At 37.2% G+C, this 14279-nt stretch overlaps 2 protein-coding genes across 2 annotated transcripts; one reads left to right on the top strand and one right to left on the bottom strand.

Annotated features, from left to right (window-relative positions):
• The first annotated feature begins 894 nt into the window (after positions 1–894).
• On the top strand, positions 895–2589 carry LOC137722833 (dehydration-responsive element-binding protein 2B-like). The gene has a single exon (XM_068461936.1). The coding sequence runs from the start codon at positions 1249–1251 to the stop codon at positions 2563–2565; it is 1317 nt and encodes a 438-aa protein (XP_068318037.1). The 5' UTR covers positions 895–1248; the 3' UTR covers positions 2566–2589.
• Positions 2590–2747: 158 nt separating this feature from the next.
• On the bottom strand, positions 2748–6452 carry LOC137722832 (protein DETOXIFICATION 44, chloroplastic). Its single transcript, XM_068461935.1, has 13 exons — positions 6113–6452; positions 5896–6020; positions 5515–5652; positions 5286–5428; positions 4772–4907; positions 4592–4688; positions 4373–4473; positions 4126–4289; positions 3927–3998; positions 3678–3794; positions 3467–3562; positions 3267–3388; positions 2748–3191 (listed from the first exon to the last, which is right to left on the bottom strand). Exons 1-13 carry the CDS (start codon positions 6397–6399, stop codon positions 3131–3133), a joined length of 1659 nt encoding a protein of 552 aa, XP_068318036.1. The 5' UTR covers positions 6400–6452; the 3' UTR covers positions 2748–3130.
• Between the last annotated feature and the right edge of the window lie 7827 nt (positions 6453–14279).

Genomic DNA, 14279 nt, shown 5'->3' with positions numbered 1-14279 from the left:
GTGTTATCTTACATTTTTCTTATGAATTTTTCAACCTAAAAAATTCAAATTTTGAAGATGTTAGATTTTATCATTTCATGCACCGTTGGTTAAATTCTCTTATCTCAATATCATCCATTCATTTATTTTTGTAAAATCAGACAAGATAAGATTTCGTTTCATAACAACTTTTGAATTTGATTGTTTATACTTTCAAATAACAAAATTGTAATCTCTTTACAATTTAAGTATGTTGTTTATTTATGTTTTCCGTTCAAGTCTCTGAATTACCAATGTTAAATTTCATCACTGTTTTTTTTTTTATGAACTTTTCAATCTCGAAAATGAACATAAAACACAATATTTTTTTTCATTAATCAAAAACACAAAATTTATTTATGTTTTCTTAATTAAACAAACGGTTAAACAATAAATTCTTAAAATCATGTTTTGGAATTAAAAATAGAGCTCACCCATCTCTAAACTAAAAAACAGAAAGAAAAAAAAAAGAAACAAAGAAAAAAAGGACTGGCCCCTCAATTTAGTGTGTGTCCTTGCTTTTCGAAACTAGATGTAGCCTCATTTTCGGCTCACTGTGATGAAATTTTTCATTAGAGCTACAAACGTAGTAACCTTGAGAAGGATAAAATCCCAATTGGGGATGTTTAAGCCATTTCAAGCCAATATGTGGACAACACAAATAGGATGACGTGAACCATGTGATCGCTGAGCTCACACATGACCCAATATACTCTGATACCATGAAGAAATTTCACCTACTCCCCATATTACCAATTAGTTTTACGATGAAATTCTAACTTTCTTCGTGTACAAGTGCAATGGTTATTCAGGAGTGCTTCCTGAAAAAGAATTTGGGTTTTTCATAAAAAGTTTTATGTGTTTATAATAAAAGCACTTTTAGCAAAAGTTCTTAAAAGCACTTTTAATAAAGTCTGCAATATGTTTCTAATGGACGCACTTTTAGCAGACACTTTCGAGTAGAAATGCTTCCTATCAAAGCAATCCCAATCCCCAAACGAGAGGTGCCTAGAAATTATTTTGTTCGTGCTGATTGTTTGAAGGCTGAAACTAGCTTTGAAAATGGTTTAACGTTTCAGGGAAAGGAAATTGCGGAAGAGGCGCAACGGGTGCGATTCGATAGAGGACACACTGGCCAAGTGGAAGAACTACAATGAGAGGCTTGATTTTGGAAAAGATGTAGGGAAGAAGACTCGGAGATCTCCGGCGAAGGGCTCCAGAAAAGGGTGCATGAGAGGGAAAGGAGGGCCGGAGAATTCAGATTGTGTATTTAGGGGTGTTAGGCAGAGGACTTGGGGAAAATGGGTGGCGGAAATTCGAGAACCAATTCGAGCTAGAGCCGGTTCTGTACCTAAGAAGAAGAATATGCGTCTTTGGCTTGGTACTTTCCCTACAGCCTATGAAGCTGCTCTTGCTTATGACAAAGCTGCTAGAGCAATGTATGGTGCTTTGGCCCGGCTCAACTTCCCCGACAATGCTGTGGACTCGAAGGACTACTACTCTAATTCTGTGTCATCTAAAACACCATCGTCGCATGAGTCCTCATCGACGTACAATAATGCGGATGAGGCAGAGGGAAGATCAGCTTTCTTTGAGGATTGTGTAGCCAAAGAGCAAAAGCAGGAAACGGACTGTTCTGTGTCAGAGGAATTACATGTTTTACGTGCTACCTCAAGAGAACCAAAAGCTGTGAAATGCGAATACGAAACTGAACGTGAGCTTGTTAAGAACGATGATGTTTTTCAGACCGGGAGCTATGGAAGCTTCGATCATAGGGGAGATTACTTGCCTAATGAGCCCCCAGTTGTGAATTTTGATTCGGTATTTGATCAGAAACCTTGTAACGATTTGGATCCTTTGGAGATATTTTTGAGGTCCAATTATGATTACTTAACTGAGGTTGTAGATGGGGAATGCAATCGGAGAAACAGTTGCAAGCCTTCAAATGATGTCAAAGTTGAGACACCGGCTATGAGGGAAGCCGCGGAGAAACCATTTCCGGTGATTCTGGAATCCGGAAGTCACAATGGGTTAGATGAGAAGTACAACTACATGCATGGTGAGCAAATAAACGCGGCCGAAAATCTTGTAACCAATTTTGAGCCTTCTGAGGATGTTGAAATGAAGTTATCGATGACGGATCAAGAATTGCAAGGAGGATTTGCAGAAACGACGAGATTAAATGGCCATAATCACGATGGCTTCATACATAGTTATGCTTGTTTAGATGATTTAGATGTGGCATACAGTCCGATATATGGCATTAATCCTTGGAATGATATCGGAATCCAGAAAGAGCTCGACGACAGACTTGACTACGTGCATAACTGGTCTGCAGAGGAAACCTATGGCATTGATGCTGCTGAGGACCAACAATGGGGGAGGACGCATAATCTCCCTACTCAGTTGCAGATACAACCACATCTCGACATACCTGGAAGCTCGAATCACGCAGAGTACGCACGTTTAGGCGTGGATTTCGATTCAGTCTTATTTCGACAGAGTTACGATTCTGGTGAAATGGAAGATCAGGGGCCGCCTAAATGATTCATGGTTCCCTTACTCTTAATTGAGATTGTTATTTGGATTGAATAGGATATTTTAGCTGCATCTTTAACCCAAAAAATAATGAAATCTATATATTCCCTTCCATTTCAGAACCTTTGATGTCGTTTTGTAAACACTTGTGGGCGTTTTATACTATCATATGTTACTGCCACTAAAAATAGTGATATTTGTCACAAACGCTTCCTTTTTTTTCCGTAAGAATGTATATCTAAGCTATTTTTTAGCTACAGTATTTATATACAAAACCCCCCTATATTACAAGAGCCTGGTGAAGTATCGAGGGGAAGAAAGCTTCGGTTTGGAACGCCGATCAGCATTTGCAGCCCGACATATCTAGCGAGTAGTCGGAAGCCAGTCGAAGTCACTCTCTCTTGTTGATCCAGGTCGTCTTAATAATCGGGTAGGCCCTTGAACACCATGACGTAACCTGTGTTCGAAAACAGGTTACGCCATTAGCATCGGACTTTGGAGACGTTACTTGTGTTCGATAACCCCTGATGAGTATTTTTCTTCTCCTTTACCAGGAGATTGAACATTAGTTACCCTAAGTTTCCTGCTTCCTCTCATCCCAGACCAATTTCCACGGTCCGGTTCTTGTGCCCAACCTGGAGTGCAATACTATTTGTTAGGAAGAAGTTCAAGTTGCGCGATGACATGATCTCATGCAAAAATTAATTTACCTCCAAATCCCGGCTACAACGCGCAATGCCATGAAGAGAAACAGCCCCGTCCAGACTCCAGCAAGGCCAAAAGACGGAGAAGCAACAAGTATGACTGTGGAAGAAATCAGCCCTACTAACCCCTACCCAAACAGAAAGAGAGGTGAGAGGAGACCATGTGTTATAACCAATCTGTTGTTCATGATCGGATCCGGGAATACCATTGAATAGGCAGCATATCCAAAGTCTGAAACTCCATAGTACAGTCCGTCGATAACAAATGCTATAGCGTTTATTGGCTGAGATCCAGCAACAAACTGACAAACAGTATCCATATCAGGTATGTGTAGCAGTGCAACTAATGTACACATGATACAAGTAATTGTACATAGACTTCCAACAAGTAAACTGTTGAGATATGTAGTTTCCTACCAATAAACCAGACCATGCAATTGCCAGGACTTGTGGGTCTGTGCTGAATAAGCTAGAAAACGCTTTAAAACTGATGAATAATATAATTCCCAAACCAATTCCCGTCACTAAACCAATCTGTTTGAAATTCAAAGAACAGTGAATGGAGATTCAGGGTTAGCTATGACATCAATACCATAACAAGGTGGAGGAAAAAAAGGATATCAATTAACGATGCGAATGAAACAGGTTGAAAAGAAAAATATGAACCTGTAGAACCCTATAAATCACTAGGCGTGCTTGTTCATAATCTTGTTGGGAGTAACCACTGGCAAGAAGTGCCTGTGAAGACACATCATTGTAATGATTAAACTAAAGCTAGTTCGTTCACATAATTTATTTCGTTAAATTCTTCTATGTAAATTGTTCACATGTCATATGAAACTTGTAAAGTAAAAAAATGTCACACCTGACCAGCAAGTGCTAAAGCATCGGTAAGCAAAGATACTGCCAACCAAACTTGAATGCAAATCTGATGGCCCGCCATGGGGATAGGACCTTCCCGGGCTGCCATGGATGTGGCTAGTGTCGTAGTTACGACGACTGCTAAGCTTCTGCCAATAAGAAGACCCCCTGACAAATAGAAAGGACATATTTAGATAAACTCAAATATCTCTATCATCTATATTTCATAAACAAGTTCACAAAGAACCTACCAGATTTAAGGTAACCGATCATTCTTCTCCCATCAATATAGGTAGGGACAAGTAATACTTTGCTATTCAATTTCCACAGAAGAATAGCAGCAATCAGGTACCTTGTGAAAAATAGACATGAAGAGTTCTGTTAGAAAGAAAATTTGACAGAATTTTATGATAGGAACATCAAGATCAAAATCCACCAGTATAATTAAGTTTACCACATCATTGACGTACTCAGAAATCACTGTAGCAATAGCAGCACCACGGATTCCAAAATCAAAAGCAAATATCAAAATTGCATCCAATATAGCATTAAGTAAGTTGCCAGCAACTGACATAAAAGAGCAGACATTGTCATTTTATCAGTTGGAATACAGTACAGTTGAGTTCAAAAGGATGCAAAACAATACATACCAATGGCATACAGAGGTGTCTTTGTGTCCTTAAAGCCACGAAAAGTGCCTTGTGAGGCAAGTGCAATTACAATTGGTGGAGCACCCAATGCCCTTAGGGCAAGAAAATTCTCGGCAGGTATTCGCATTGGTGAATCCTATAACAATAGCAAACCTCAAATAAAAAATCCAGAAACATCATCAGTCAGTTTCAAAATGTATAGATGCTACATATCCTTATCAGCCAACATTGAAACCTTGGTACCCCTTTCAAATTCATTTGAATACTGTGATAAAGTCTATAGTGACGCAGAGAAGGAAGAAAGAGGTTTGCTACATACTAGTGAAAAAGCGACAGTAAAAACTACCTAAACAAATAAGAAATTCAACTCCAAATCATGTGAAAGAAAGAAACTGCACAAAGACATCAAACAAACTGAATTCAACTGAAGTACTATAATAAGAATCTAAGATGCATTTGCGGAATAAAGTAGTACAAAGCAACACAAACTGATAACTGGTGAAGATTGACATACAGCATATATACCCATGGCATTCATCATGACACCCGACCCAAGAAAAAGTGCTACAGCTTCAGCAATGCCAATGGTGGCAGCAAGAGCCAACGAAGTTGACACCGAGGGAAGGAGCTTCTTGCCCTGGCTGTCACCCTGGAAATCTGGACAACACCATTTTGAGTAAAGCAAAGAATTAATTCCAAAACCTCAAATGTAAAAAGCCTTGCTAGAAAAAGTTACTAATTACCATCCTGGGCCTTGCTAGCCAATGCCTGATCTTCAGCAACAAAAGATGTGGTGATGTTGAGCAATGGAACGTTAAACAATTTAGAAACTAGATTGAATACTGAAGCTGACACCCCAACTGCTGCCAATTCAACCGACCCTAAACAATGCAGAAACTGTCAAGATTTCAGATACATGGACGAACGACCACTACTAATATCTTACCACCTCCTAGCACAGCAGGTATGGAGTTTTATCACAAAGGCCTCGGTGTCATTAGGAGTAGAACCATGTGTAGTGGGATTCTTGTATTATTTATCAAATACACACATAACTGTATCAATTAGCAAACAAAAAATCAAACATTTATTAATTTAACATAATCAAAGAACAAGGTAGATACCTAAATGCCCAACAAAGGCTGTGTCAACCAAAGAGGTAATGGGGTCAGCAGCCAGCGCCAGAGCAGCAGGCAATGCAATCGCCAAAATGTCCACAAATATTCCATCAAGCTTAAACCTTTCAGCTCTGCAATCATATATTCAAATCACAAATTTACAACAAAACCACAACAGAAATGGAATTTGAAAATGGGTACAGAAAATACGATTGCAAGCTACCTTAAACGACGAAGTCGGATGAACAGGGAGTCGAAAGAAGACAATCTGGGAGGTGGGTTTTTTCCGGGCGGGTCTGCCGGCTTAGATGCGGCGGCGGGCCTCGATTCTTCCGGCGAACTTTGCAGCGAAGTGTTGGAGTTTTTCGGAGACGAAGACTTCAGGAGGGTACGGAGAGCGACGGAGGAGGATTTCGGGTTTCTGAAAAGTGTTTGAGTTTTTGAAAATGGTGGGTTGGGTTTGGAGGAATATATGCAGAGAAGGTGGTGGTGTGAGAGACCAATTGCCATTTTTCAAATTCTTAAACATACAAATTCAGACTCCATTTTATAAAGAGTGTGAATGTTGAAGAAGGCCTGCAACCATATGTTTTTGTGTTGTTTTATCTTATTTTTCAGCGACGATTTTAACGGTTATGATTTCGCGCTCAGAAAAATATCTTTTGCTGGGCCGAATGCCGTGGCTAAAAGTGTGGTTGCCATCAGTTGAAGCCCAATGGGCCATCAAAATCAACAACGCTTTTATCATACGCCCTTTCGGGTGCATGAATTGAAGCCCAATGAGCAAATATTTCAAGTTACAGGTACTCATGTATTGTCTTCCTCTACATTGGGCATGTTTACTAATTTTTTCAGTTAGGAGAACAATGTGGCAATATGCCAGTGATACACAGTTTCTTAGGTATGAGATAAACAACCATTTTTCCTATTTAGGTGTCGTTTAATAATCATTTTGGTTTTCAGTTTCTGTATTTGCCTTTTCTTTTAACTGAAAACTGAAAGTAGTTATCAAATGAATTTACAATTTCCAATATTTACCAAAAAAGCAAAACTAAAAACTAAAACAAATTGATTAGCCCTTAATTTTACATTTCTTGTGCGTTTGTGAACACAAAATATGTCATGAATGAGAGCGATATTCGGACTTTCCATACGCCTCATTCATTGCAAGTAAACATATATTTAAGGGGAAACTTTTCCATATCATGAATAGGAAATGTTAGTAATCAGGGAAATTAGGGGAAGTAAGAGGAGAAAATCAACTACTCATTCTAGTTGATCCAAATTTTTTTTATTTTATTTTAAAGGTATTCGATTACGGATTTAACGCATAACACGTTTTTTTTTTTTTTGAGAACTTTAACAAAAAACCATATTTTTACCTTAAAAATTCAATCCTAGTACTATTTACTTTACCCATTATTTTGTCCTTATCGTTAAAACTCAAAGTTTTTAAATCATTTTCATTAGTTTTCTTATTTTTTATTCCTTGTTCGTTGCCAAGCATGGGGGAAGTCAAGAATAAAAATAATTATATTTCCTCTCCGGTAACCATGGCAAACTCATGAATTAGAATAATTATTTTCCTCTCGCATTCATTCCTTGTAAGACTTCAAGAAAGAGATAAGTATAAAATATTAAAGTATCGTTTTAGAGAAAAAGAACTCAGTTGTTATTGCACTAAACTATTCGTTACCCAACTATTATGGGACTACAGTCGAGAAATTTTTTTCCTATAACTTGACTTCTCAATGACTTGTTTACTACTCGTAACGGAGGAAGTCGTGAATCTATAAAAAATAATTAAGACAATGGGTATGAGATCAACTAGCTCCTAATTAATATAATTCTTATTTTTTATTCGATAATGGATTTTAATATGTTTTATTCCGTTTGTTACTAAATACGAGAGAATAAATCCAAACTCATGTCAATAAACACGTCATTTTTTTAAACATAATAGGATAATTGTATGATCAATGGTTGAGTAAACAAATGCAGAAGAGTCAAGAACTAGAATAAATCCAACTCATGTCAATAAACAAGAGAAAGTTAAGAATTAGAATTTGACACATTCGTATATTAATAAATATAAAAAAGCCAAAAAACTTAACAATTTCAATTTCATTTCACGTTAGTACACACGACATTGGGATTTTTCATGGACACTATCAAATCGTGAAAGAAACAAAAACTAGTTGAGTATTTTCATGCATTAATCACATAGAAAAACAAAAATTATGGAACTTTTTCTCCGTTCCTTGATTTCCATGTTGCTTGTCTCTCTCTCTCCCCAAATATCTGTAAACATGATTATATAATTACAACCTCTTCTTTTGAATTTAACCTGTATATAAAAAGAGAAGACACAAATGATAAATCATTCATAATCTTTGTTTTTTTTGTCAAACGATAGATTTTGTTAGATTAGATGTTAGATTAGCTACCGACGGAATTCGAACCTACGCATCATGCAAGGGTTCAACTCTTTTCCACCATTGTGGTAAAGTGCCACTTGCAAATCATTGATAATCTAAAAAATATCCTTCGTAATTTTCAAATAAAACTATTTAATTAAAAAAAGATACAAACTAACAGAACAAAACTACGTTGTGAGCTGTTTTTTCTTTAAGTTTATAAAATTAAAATATTAAAAACAAAAATAAAAAGAATAAAATTACAAGTAAAGAATAACAAAAATATCCTTGGGGTTAAGGTAATACATCTTATACTTTTTGGCTTATTATATTAACACCCACAAATTGTTGAATAAACCACACATACTTAATACATCCCACATACTTCTCCATAATACTCTCACACCCCACATTCTTAATATACACCTTACATTTTCTACATGCACCCCACATTTTATATACACCCCACATTTCTTAAATCTTATAAAGCTTTTAATTTGAACAAAAAATGCCGGTTGGAATTTTGACAAAAGATGCCGCCTTGGATTTAAAGCATATGTGAGTTTTTTTTCAATTCTACCATTAAAACCCATGTTGTGACATCCCACATCACCCAGGGGAGTGATCCTTATATGTATATTCTCATCCCTACCTAGCACGAGACATTTTGGGAGTTCACTGGCTTCGGGTTCCATGGGAACTCCGAAGTTAAGCGAATAGCGCGCGAGAGCATTCCCAGGATGGGTGACCCATCGGGAAGTTCTCGTGTGAGTTCCTAGAAACAAAACCATGAGGGTGTGCTAGGGGCTCAAAGCGGACAATATCGTGCTACGGTGGAGCGAGCCCGGGAAGTGGTCCCGCCCGGGCTGGGATGTGACAATTTGGTATTAGAGCCTAACCCTGGTCGTGGTGTGCCGACGAGGACGTCGGGCCCCTAAATGGGGTGGATTGTAAGATCCCACATCACCCAGGGGAGTGATCCTTATATGTATATTCCTATTTCTACCTAGCACGAGGCCTTTTGGGAGCTCACTGGCTTCGGGTTCCGTTGGAACTCCGAAGTTAAGCGAGTAGCGCGTGAGAGTACTCCCATGATGGGTGACCCCCTGGGAAGTTCTCGTGTGAGTTCCCAGAAACAAAACCGTGAGGGCATGGACGGCGCCCAAAGCGAACAATATCGTGCTACGGTAGTGGAGCGGGCCCGGGATGGGATGTGGTGGACCCTGGGCGGGGATGTGACAATTTGGTATTAGAGCTTAACCCTGGCCGTGGTGTGCCGACGAGGACGTCGGGCCCCTAAGGGGGGTGGATTGTAAGATCCCACATCACCTAGGGGAGTGATCCTTATATGTATATTCCCATTTCTACCTAGCATGAGGCCTTTTGGGAGCTCACTGGCTTCGGGTTCCGTTGGAACTCCAAAGTTAAGCGAGTAGCGCGCGAGAGCACTCCCATGATGGGTGACCCCTAGGAAGTTCTTGTGTGAGTTCCCAGTCATCCCTAGGAAGTTCTCGTGTGAGTTCCCAGAAACAAAACCGTGAGGGCGTGGTCAGGGCCCAAAGAGGACAAATCGTGCTACGGTGGTGAAACGGGCCTGGGATGTGGTGGACCTTGGGCGGGGATGTGACACATGTCGTCTGTTTTTAATATTTGGTGGTAATTTTAGTGTTTAATTCTTCATGTAATCCCTGTGATCCTTAAAAGATGAATACGAACATAGAAGCTTGAATAACACATCAAAATCAAGATTAAATAATTATCGATGTCGTCAAAATCACTAAAACAATAAAAAATATGAAGTCTGACCTCATGTGAAGCTTCCGAAACATCGATTTCGTGTTTCATTCGTCAAAAATATTTTTTCTCAATCAACATGTTTGTAGTTTCATTGGTTGGGGTTTTGTTCAACAATGGAGGTCGGAGGGGTTTTGATAGTTGAAGAAGATAAATAATACGTTAAAAGTGATTTGAGGTGTATATATAATTTTATTTTTAACCTAATAACGTCAAAATTGCCATTACATGGTAGGGTAAATAAGTCATTTAATCTTAAATTTGAATGCAGGGTGCATTCAACATTTTGTGGGATGCTAATATAAAAAGCCTACATTTTTATGTATTTATTTGTAAATCTTATTGGTTCTTTAATTATGGTGGACTGCATAATTTTGATGACCAATTCAAAAAAGTGTTAATTACAACTGCTATTCAGACAATTACATAGCGAGCTCATGTTGGAATGCACCATTTCTTCTCGTAAGTGCCATTGTTAGAAATGCTTTTATTTAAAAATATTTAGGAATCTCTAATCAGAATTAAGGGAAATGATAAACATATATTTTTTTTAACTTCTCACACACTCTTGTTTTATAATATTTGTTGTTTTCATTTAATTTATTAAATAAGAGGGCAAAAAATAAAAAGAAGTGTATAAGAAGTCAAAGAAATTGTGTATAAATCATCTCCCAATTTAAAATTAAGTATTTTCTAAAAAAGCACATTTCATAAAACACTTTTACGACCCAAAAATGATTTTTTTTCTCTCCGCCAAACACAATCATAAAGAAATTTAGTTGCCAAAAATCACTCTGAGTCTTTCAGAAGCAATGTTAAACATGCCAATATTAAACATTTGTTATTGGACACTCAAAATTTAACAACTAAACTGTCTAGCATGTAGAATACATCGAAGCATACTGAAAAAATAAAAACTCAAAAAAGACAACAGTGAAAAGAAATAAAAATTAAAGCTGTCAGGAGTGAATGGCTTGTATTTTAGTGGAAGCAACAACCAAGGAATTGTTACCTGAAATGGTAACAAAATAATCAAGAGTACGAAAATATGTGCCGGAATTGCACAATCTTTTAGCTAAACTTTGGGCAATTGAAAGTGAAATATCTGAATCCCCTAACTTATTCACTCGCCAGCTTGGGTTGGGAACTGGTCAACATCCAACTCCAAGTCCTTCACCTTTCCATGTGTCTTCGGATAAGTCTTTCAGCTTCATATTTTCTTGTTTCTGCATATTTTTAATCTGTTTTTAAAAGCTTAATTAGCAATTTAGCACAGTAACTTTTTTTTTATGGTGAACTAATCTAGTACAATAACTGTGGATTGTGGAAGCAAAGGAAGCAACACATGAAAAAGAAGGATCGTCAACAAAAATAATCAAGGGAAAATCATTATCGTACATTAAGGACATACATATTTATCTTATTCTTTGGCTTTGGGGGGTTTTTACAAGTTAAGCTTAATTAACCAAATATTTAGCTTCAAATTGCTAAATAATCAAAGAAAAACATCAAATTCAGATGTAAACGGAACAGATAAGTTGAACATGAAAATGGCCTAAATCCCCTCATTCAGATATACGTGTCGGTCGTCCGTCTCTGTAAAATCTTGAAATGATCCCTTCGTTCAGATGTAAGGGCCGCTAGTCCGTCTCTTTGAAATCTTGGCAAACATTCAAGATCCCTTTATTTGACTCAGAATCAAACACTGAGTCTGCAGATGTTTCAGCTTTCAAGCAGATATGTTTCGCTTGCAACACATTTTTGTTTACCAGATGTTTCTTTTGGCGATGCAAAACTTCAAACAACAAAGCATATTAGCCTTCTCAAACATAAGATTATGAAAACAACAACAAATTAAGCTTACTTGAAGTGTTCTTTAAGCCAAGGTTGTAGTGCGAGAGAGAGTAAGAAGAAGCCATGAAGCCCAAGATGGATAGCGCGATACGTGGTTAAACCAAACCGAGAATGGCGCTATCCCTCCTGAGCTTAACAGGTTCTTCCACACTATTTAAACTCCTAAGCCACCAGCAGAAGAGGAAGAAGAAGACGATGAAGCAGCTTGGTAGCTAGAGCTTCTGAAATATCTGAGTATGAAAGGCTATGAGTTATGGGAAGGGCAGTAGTATTTATAGCAGTAGAGAGTAGCTCAAACACAAAAATTACAAACGTCATCTCTCTCTCTCTCTCTCTCTCTCTCTCTCTCTCTCTCTCTCTCTCTCTCTCTCTTGAAGCCATGAAAAAGCTTGAAAAATGAAAAAGCTTGAAAAACTACTTACCAAATAATTTAACAAATTTACTTTTGTGGTCTACCTAATATTTTTATTTAGGTTTATAATACTGTGGCCTTACTGACAACGTACGTTACCTTTTTTTTTCCTCCTAAAATACGTACGGTGTAATGCATGCACTCAAGAGTCAAGACTTATGAATTGGTGTCAAGCATTACATCGCTCTATATACATTTGGTTTACTATTATTTATGTTTCTATTTTTGGGATTTATGTGTGATGATTTAGACTTTAGAGGGGACCCTTCACCCTCCTTTCAGTCTTCTTTCATAATTAGTAATATCTTTCCCTTATTAGGTTAATTCTTATGATCTATCGTTATGACATTATATATATTCACTTTAGTTAATGGAACTATCTTTCATAATTTAACGATTAATGGAAACATTTGTCACACCCAAAATGCATCATTTTCCCTCACACATAATCATCATCGTGATTCGTGTAAATCACATGGTAAAGTGGATTAAAAGTCAAGTCAAAAAGCATAAACTTGGATCAGAACAAAGCGTTGTAGATCTAGACTTCGATATCTAATTCAAGCCCCTGACCTGACATTTCGAAGAGCGAGACAAGGTGCTTTTGTGGGATTTTTCAACCAAATTCTATCGTTTTAGCCCAAAATCAGATTCTGATATTTCAAGACGTTTCCTATATTTTGTTAATTGTTTGATTCCTTTTTTATTGGGTGATTTCGAGGGTATTATAAACAGATCATCTTGCCTTTGGTTTGTTGTATTATCAATTATTCAACATTAAACTTTGAGATTTTCCCATACTTTCTGGTGAATTGCAGTGCTTTTGTTCCTTAAGAATGCTGTTTATTCTTCTCTTTGTCACGTTGCATCACTCCATTTGACTCCACCTGTAAGAAACAATTGACAATACCAGCAAGGAGCGAAGAAGTATTGTTTATTAATATGATCACTTATTGTGTTAGCTCATTGTGGTTTTTTAAGTAATAGTAATTTATTGAGAAACGATCATGAACGTAAATAGAACATGCATGTCAAACTTAATTAAGAGGCCATACAAACTAATCTCTCTCCTCTTTTATCCCCTTCTATTTTAACGATTGCAATTACGCCACGTTTACATCTTGTTTTGAATTTTTTATATAAAGAATAAGACAAAAAGAATAATGTGAGAGTAAGGGATAGAAGAGAATAGTAATAAAAGGGAAGAGAATCATACTCCAACTTTATCATTATAGACTGTCAATTCACAAATGAAATGCATGTTCATGTTGCATGCATCAAATACATAAATTGTTTATTATGACATGCATAACATACCACCATACTAAATAGTAACACCAAATAAGAACTTGTTTAATTGAAAATGTGCGTTGAGAAATTTTTACATGTTATTAAAATACAAGTTATTATTTCATAATGAATCACAGTTATTCACTTTATCAATATTTATAAGAGAATAATTGAAAATTACAATCCACTCGTGATCATAATTAAACTAATTCACAATTTATAAAATATCGAACTCAATCATTTTTTAAAAGAAAAAACGGTTGTACGCATTTTTTTACTGGTTTACCTGACGTGGTTGTTGTGTCTGTGTTTTATCTTGAAAAAGCTTTCACGTAACGTGCATATCATGATATTATCGAAAAGTCTGTGGTCTTCAGAGTTTGGGAGTTCCTTGGAAATTGCAGAGTCCTGACTTTCATTTTCTGCTACCCGGAGTCCCAGGCAGGAGAGCAGTCTCCTGCTTATTACATGCCCGCCAGAACCAACCAGATTTCTACACTCCCCTTCACCCTCCCCGATGCACATTCTTCCCTAAATGCCCTCCCAGGACCCCACCTTACTACTACTGGTTGGAGGGTATTTCAGTCGTATTACAACTTTTAGGTCATCGTGCTTTACGGGGT

Source organism: Pyrus communis, chromosome 17 (genome assembly GCF_963583255.1).
Source record: "Pyrus communis chromosome 17, drPyrComm1.1, whole genome shotgun sequence".
Classification (NCBI taxonomy): Eukaryota; Viridiplantae; Streptophyta; class Magnoliopsida; order Rosales; family Rosaceae; genus Pyrus; species Pyrus communis.
This window is presented reverse-complemented; position numbering and strand designations above follow the sequence as displayed.

Excerpts from the sequence above, each read along its gene's own strand:
- LOC137722833 (XM_068461936.1), top strand. The coding sequence starts at position 1,249 with ATGAGAGGGAAAGGAGGGCCGGAGAATTCAGATTGTGTATTTAGGGGT.
- LOC137722832 (XM_068461935.1), bottom strand. The coding sequence starts at position 6,399 with ATGGCAATTGGTCTCTCACACCACCACCTTCTCTGCATATATTCCTCC. Across the intron at positions 6,021-6,112 it reads ATCCGACTTCGTCGTTTAAG|AGCTGAAAGGTTTAAGCTTG; the intron begins GTAGCTTGCAAT and ends ATATGATTGCAG. Across the intron at positions 3,192-3,266 it reads GTTGTAGCCGGGATTTGGAG|GTTGGGCACAAGAACCGGAC; the intron begins GTAAATTAATTT and ends ATTGCACTCCAG.